General features: G+C 40.8%; 1 protein-coding gene across 15 annotated transcripts in view; it reads right to left on the bottom strand.

Annotated features, from left to right (window-relative positions):
• ank2b (ankyrin 2b, neuronal) overlaps positions 1 to 7,500 on the bottom strand; it is a 111,627-nt gene that overhangs the window by 53,492 nt on the left and 50,635 nt on the right. For 12 of the 15 annotated variants that reach the window (XM_079594094.1, XM_079594095.1, XM_079594096.1 and 9 more), the window contains exons 12-18: positions 7,083 to 7,181; positions 6,121 to 6,219; positions 5,200 to 5,397; positions 3,497 to 3,595; positions 3,204 to 3,239; positions 2,847 to 2,948; positions 2,125 to 2,322 (exon numbers count right to left, since the gene is read on the bottom strand). In XM_079594094.1, the coding sequence (XP_079450220.1) occupies positions 2,125 to 2,322; positions 2,847 to 2,948; positions 3,204 to 3,239; positions 3,497 to 3,595; positions 5,200 to 5,397; positions 6,121 to 6,219; positions 7,083 to 7,181 (831 nt within the window). The remainder of the gene's footprint in view (positions 1 to 2,124; positions 2,323 to 2,846; positions 2,949 to 3,203; positions 3,240 to 3,496; positions 3,596 to 5,199; positions 5,398 to 6,120; positions 6,220 to 7,082; positions 7,182 to 7,500) is intronic. The other 3 variants (XM_079594088.1, XM_079594090.1, XM_079594087.1) reach the window with 2 other exon arrangements.

Genomic DNA, 7,500 nt, shown 5'->3' with positions numbered 1-7,500 from the left:
GAGTTTAGGGTCAGAGTCCACAGATGATTGGCTCTTAGTACGTGTAAACGATGACATGTCCTTTCCTTTTCACTGCTTTCTGTCATAATATTTCTTGATTGACTTATTGATTGATTAATTGATTGATAGATCGATTGACCGATTGACTGATTGACCGATAGACCGATAGATTGATAGATTGATAGATTGATAGATTGATAGATTGATAGATTGATAGATTGATTGACAAATTGATTGATAGATTGACTAATTGACTGATTGACAGATTGATTGATAGATTGATAGATCAGTTGACTTATTAATTGATTAATTGATTAATTGATTAATTGATTGATAGATTGATAGATTGATAGATTGATAGATTGATAGATTGATTCATTGATTGATAGATTGATAGATTGATAGATTGATTGCCTTATTAATTGATTAATTGATTGATAGATTGATAGATTGATAGATTGATAGATTGATTGCCTTATTAATTAATTAATTGATTGACAGATTGATAGATCAGTTGACTTATTAATTGATTGATAGATTGATAGATTGATTAATTGATTGATAGATTGATAGATTGATAGATTGATAGATTGATAGATTGATTGCCTTATTAATTGATTAATTGACCGATATATTGACAGATTGATAGATTGATAGATTGACTGATTGATATATTGATAGATTGATAGATTGACTAATTGATAGATTGATAGATTGATTGACCGATAGATTGATAGATTGATAGATTGATAGATTGATAGATTGATAGATTGATTAACTGATTGGTTAACTGATTGATTAACTGATTGATTAACTGATTGATAGATTGACAGATTGACAGATTGACATATTGATAGATTGATTGACCGATTGACTGACTGACTGACTGATTGATTGATTGATTGATCTATATATTGATTGATTGACTGAGAAACTGATTGACTGATTGGATTGATTGATCATCTATCCATCTATTGATCGATTGGCTGTCTGACTGACCTGACTGATTGATTGATTGATCCAATTCGCCTACTTATACCACGCTCTAAAAGTATACTTATCAAGCGACGAGAATACTTTTAGTGCGCAAAAAACACAAATATAAGGACTTTATTGAACTCTTGATGTTCTTCTATGTGTTCCTCTGAGTGAGTTCCCGTAGTGTAACAGCGCAGCGCTTCTGGGTTGTACGTCAGAACGCCGGCTCACTATTGGCCGACGCTGGTCATGTGTGTGATGATGCGTGTGATGCTGGCCAATAGTGAGCCTACGTTCTGACGTACAACCCAGAAGCGCTCCGCTGTTACACTACGAGAACTCACTCGAGGCCCACACAGAAGAACATCAAGAGTTGGATAAAAAAATGTTTGCGCACTAAAAGTATTCTCGTCGCTTGATAATCTTCAGGTTGAGCCGCTGTAGTCACTCGGACTATTTTAAACATTGTCTTTACTAACTTTCTGGGCCGGCAAGTTTCAATTACAACAGAAGCCTATGGAGGAGTGAGACACTCTCAGATTTAATCACTAATATCTTCATTTGTGTTCTGAAGATGAAGGAGAGTCTGACGGGGAACAACATGAGGAAGAGTCATTACTGACAGAGTTTACACTTCTGGGTGAACTAACCCAATAATAAAGCCTGAACCTCGTCGTCGGACAGGTCGTATTATTTAAACTACATTGTTGATTAAAATAGCAAACAACTGTTACTGCACGCACCGCAACACACGGCGGTTAAAATGAAATGCTGCGTGGGGTCAACCAATCAAAATGCGGCATGAACTCAACCAATCTGCATGTTCAGCGCCAAAGCCCCACCCCTGAAAGTTCATGAACTTTGAAAAAGTACCACCTCACGAGCAGGGACTTTCTGGTTACCCAATATTTACCCAGAACTTAATTTAGACCCTAGTGGAAACACACAGAGTGCCACCACAAAGTCACCAAAAAAGGCAATTTTAAAGCTGTTATAAAATCCGACCACTAAAATTGTGTGTGCCTAGTAGCCGCCACTGCTATTTGGGACGCCAATTCTAATTCTAAATCTAATTCAAAATTCTAAAATTGAACTTCTAACCGCCTTGAATATCTTTTTACACAGTTTATCTCGTAGCATTCCCACCTTGGTGGTGACGTTGACGTGCGCCCCGCGCTGCAGGAGCAGAGCTGCCATCTCGCCGTGTCCCTCCTGAGAGGCCAGATGAAGCGGGTTCACCCCCTGCTTGGTCTGGGTGTTGGTCTCGGCTCCGTACTGCAGGAGAGTCGTGGCGATCTCCATCTGGTTCTTCTTAGCCGCGATATGAAGAGGAGTGTATCCGTTCTACATGAAGACACAGAGCACAGTTAGCCTGGTGTGACTATTCCTATCATACATGTTTTATTAAAGGTGCCGTGTGTAATTTTTAGTGGCATCTAGTGGTGAGGTTGTGAATTGCACCCAACCGAAGTTAGGGCAGCAGAGAGTAGCCAGTTAAGCTATGATGAGTTTCTTTACAAAGATAAATGTAAAAATTAGGTTTACTTAATTATTCAGTAAAACAATGATTTGCGAAAATGATTGTTACTTGTTCATCATTGTGTCAGTGTTTTATTCGCTGACTTTAGCTAGATCTTTGCACGAAGATCAACATAGTGACGAAACGTGTTTATCCGTTCAGGGCCACCGTAGAAACATGTCGATGTAAGCGGACCCGCGGTGTGTGTCGACAGAAATGCTCATTCTGAGCTAATAAAAACATAATGGTTCATTATACACCACTGAAAACATAGTTATGTCTATATTATTGCATTTCTGTCAACAGATCCTCCTAAATATTACACACTGTACCTTTAAGATCTTCTCACCTTGGCCGTGGCATGAGGAGACGCCCCTTTATCCAACAGCAAGAGCGCCACCTTCTGGTTATCATAGTGCGCAGCGACATGTAGAGGAGTGAGGCCGTTCTGCTGGGATGAGGGTCAGTGCAACATGATTACGGGGTTAGCGCGGCAAAAGCATTAAATCAAACCCAAAGACACATCTGATGAAAAAAGCAATGTTATCAGGGATTGTTAGAGCGTGTTTAGTTTAAGGCACGATTATCGTCTATATTAGAGTGCAAGTTTTAGAGCAAACTGGCTCCTTATTAAAGAAAAGAGGAAGAAAACAATGTTGTTTCCTATTCTTAACAGAATGTTATCAGTAAGTGAAACGATGCTTACCAGTACTCTTGCAGACAACATAGCCTGAATGTATTTCTTTTAAACAACATCGTAAAAATTAGGCTAAATTATGTCTTTATCTTAAATATACAACAGTGTTTTAAAACCCTCATCCTTCCCTCGGGTCATTTTGACCCGAAAATGATTTTTTTTTTTTTTATGTGGTTCATCGAAGGGATCCAAGACCCCAGGACCTTTGTCGCACTTGAAATGAAGTATAATTTTAGGGCTTCGGCTCATGTTGACCCGCGAGTGAAGGATGAGGGTTCAAACCGATGGCGGGTTCAGTCTACCTTCCCAGAAGAGTCCGGTGGAGCCCGGCGCTGCAGGAGCAGTTTGGCCACATCCAGGCTGCCGTACTTCGATGCCACGTGTAAAGGTGTGAATCCTTTCTGTAGATGTTTAAATGCAGAACACAGATAAATGAGTAATAATAATATAATTATAAATAATCCTCGTCAAACACGCTAATCTAACTGGGTTTACATTTCATTATACTGCAGACAAGTATGCAATTTTGACATTATTCCAAACATATGGGCAATAACTTCTTCTTTTTTTCTAACAAACAAATTAGTCTGAATCAGCACTGTGAACCCTAACGCTCAAAATAATTAATTGGTTTGAGTAGAGCAAACTTAAATTAAACACATTAGTTCTTTTATGAGTATTTACGACTTTCTTTTTCTTTTGAGGTCATAAAACTGACACATTTTAAGTAATCTGAATTGTTTTCTTGTTTTGAATTTTTCAACTTGTTTCTTATAATTTAGACAAACTTAAATTTAACTGAAACTTTGGATGGATGGATGGATGGATGGATGGATGGATGGATGGATGGATGGATGTGATGGAAGGATGGATGGATGTGATGGATGGATGGATGGATGGATGGGATGGATGGATGGATGTGATGGATGGATGGATGGATGGATGGATGGATGGATGGATGGATGGATGTGATGGATGTGATGGATGGATGTGATGGATGGATGGATGTGATGGATGGATGTGATGGATGGATGGATGGATGTGATGGATGTGATGGATGGATGGATGTGATGGATGGATGTGATGGATGGATGGATGGATGGATGGATGGATGGATGGATGGATGTGATGGATGTGATGGATGGATGTGATGGATGGATGGATGTGATGGATGGATGTGATGGATGGATGGATGGATGTGATGGATGGATGGATGGATGGATGGATGGATGGATGGATGGATGGATGAATGGATGGATGGATGTAATGGATGTAATGGATGGATGTAATGGATGGATGGATGGATGTGATGGATGGATAGATGGATGGATGGATGGATGGATGCAATGGATGTAATGGATGGATGGATGGATGGATGTAATGGATGGATGGATGGATGATGGATGGATGGATGGATGGATGGATGGATGGATGGATGGATAGATGGATGGATGTAATGGATGTAATGGATGGATGGATGGATGGATGTAATGGATGGATAGATGGATGTGATGGATGGATGGATAGATGGATGGATGGATGGATGTAATGGATGGATGGATGGATGGATGGATGTAATGGATGGATGGATGGATGATGGATGGATGGATGGATGGATGGATGGATGGATAGATGGATGGATGTAATGGATGTAATGGATGGATGGATGGATGGATGTAATGGATGGATAGATGGATGTGATGGATGGATGGATAGATGGATGGATGGATGGATGTAATGGATGAATGGATGCAATGGATGGATGGATGGATGGATGGATGGATGGATGGATGGATGGATGGATGGATGGATGGATGTAATGGATGGATGGATGGATGGATGTAATGGATGAATGGATGTAATGGATGGATGGATGTAAGGTTTTTGTTTTTTCCAATTAGTACTTTCAATTAGAAGCTACACAGATATTTACATGTTTAGCAGATTCTGCAAGGTGTCTAAAGTGGTCTGTCCTCCATGGTGGTTCGATCTGGCATTAACTGACCTTGGTGGCTAGCGAGTGTGACGCGCCGGCCTCCAACAGCACCGTGGTGACGTCCAGATGCCCCTCGCGCGCCGCGATGTGAAGCGGGGTGTAGCCGTTGGAGGTCGCCGCGTCGGGGTGAGCCATGTGTTGCAGGAGCAGCTGCACGATCTCAGTCTTTCCCAGACGAGACGCGATGTGAAGCGGAGTCTGGTCCTCCTGACGGGTCATATGCAATCAAAAACGCTTGGGTAAAGTTTGAGTACATATTGTGTTAAAGTTTGGATTTTAATTCCAGCAATTTGGTGCATATCTCATTAAATTGTGACTAAATATCTGCATTTGATCATATATTGAGGCCATATATAATACAATTGTATATATGGCCACTCTGCTCTCATGGGCCCGTAAAGGATTAGTTCACTTCAGAATTGATATTTCCTTATAATTTACTCTCCCCCACACCAGTTTTTCCTCCTACCCTACATTTTCAACCTTTGTCAGGTTACCGCGTGACCTTTCAACGTGATTACATAATGCGTGGTGCATCGCAGCTAGTGGAAGGAAAGCATATGTGGTTTAAAAGCATTTTTGTTATAAAATGTCGGCTGGTGTGTCTAGATGAGACTCTTATTCCTCGGCTGGATCGTGAGAGACTTTGAAGCTGAAACTCACATCTGGACCTTCGACCCGCTGGACCATTGAAGTCACTACATCGAGAACAATCCTGCAATGTTTTCCTCAAAAACTTTCATTTCTTTTCGACTGAAGGAAGACATGAACATCTTGGATGTAAATTATCAGGAAATGTGAACTAATCCTTAGTTGCCCACTTCTCGAGACACTGGAACACAGATGTAATACCTGCACTGGTGAGTAGACGACAGAAGGATTGCACACTCTCTATATGATGTGAACACATGAAGCACGGCTCGGTCTTACCCTTGCTCTGGCGTCCACCATCGCTCCATTCCTCAGGAGACAGCGAACGACTTCCATCTGTCCCGCTCGAGCCGCCATGTGCAGAGCCGTCTCTCCACGCTGGCACAGAACACACGCTCATGTCACGCTCGAGAACCCTTAATGCTTTAATAACTTACTTACAACACAAACCCTGTTTCAAACGCATCTTAGTTATCCTGCCTCTTAAAATTCTTTCTTTTGAATATATGTTTTGAATGGCTGAATATAATAAAACACCCTTATAAAGGCATTTCTAGAATGCTTTGCATCAAACTTATATATTTTTTTCAGTAAACTGACGCATTGAGTTTTATTTATTTATTTAAAATGTATTAGTTGACCTAATATTTGTGTGTACTGTGCATTTAGGGCCAGATTTGCTAAACAGGGAAAATTAGCGTGAGAGTGAAATCCCATAAAAGCGCATATAGGAGTGTAAAGTTCAGGTTGTGATCTACTGACTACACACACACATTAATGACCACAGACGCAGCGGATGATCATTTCCATAATGACCAACACAATCTGCCGAGAGCAGCGCAGATTAGCTCCTGGTTTTGGCCGGTAAATAATGCAAACATCAGTAAATTGACGAGCGCAAACCTTAGTATATCACCTTGCATGATTCATTTAAACACTCTCCTCCCATAAACACTGCGTCTGAAACTCCGACACATGCAATAAGATCATCCGTAAAAAATAACCCAGTCCTCTTATTTCTCACTGCGCGTCTTTCTAAGTCCTGACAGTATCTGCCGCAAGCTGTGAGTAAATCTGGCTCTTAATGTTTATTGGAGGATTGAGCTGTTAGGTTAACAACATGCAAACAGTAAACTCTATTACATGCTGATTCTATTTGTGTGGAATGCTGAGTTCCTGTCGATATAGAAAACTCCTCATTGGTCAGTTAAGGTCACATGACCGGCTCAGTGTTTACTCACGATGTTGCTGACGTCAGGCGAAGCTGCGTTCTGCAGTAGTAGAAGAACAATGTTGAGGTGACCCATGAAAGCCGCCACATGGATCGGTGTGAGACCAGACTAGAGAGAGAGAGAGAGAAGAAATTAGTCTAATTATCGAATTATCAGTACGTTAGATGAATAGCTTTCTGAAGAATCAAAACGCTATGAGAGTTCAATCAACTGCAGTGTTTCTATTCGGGCTTCTGTCAATCATTACGTATTTTCCGGACTATAAGTCACACTTTTCTTCATAGTTTGGCTGGTCCTGCGACTTATAGTCAGGTGCGACTTATATATCAAAATTAATTCATACTGACTGAGATGAACCAGGAGAAAACATTACCGTCTACAGCCGCGAGAGGGCGCTCTAGTTAGCGGAGTTGTTCAGAAGCGACAC

Source organism: Phoxinus phoxinus (genome assembly GCF_949152265.1).
Source record: "Phoxinus phoxinus genome assembly, chromosome: 2".
NCBI lineage: Eukaryota > Metazoa > Chordata > Actinopteri > Cypriniformes > Leuciscidae > Phoxinus > Phoxinus phoxinus.
This window is presented reverse-complemented; position numbering and strand designations above follow the sequence as displayed.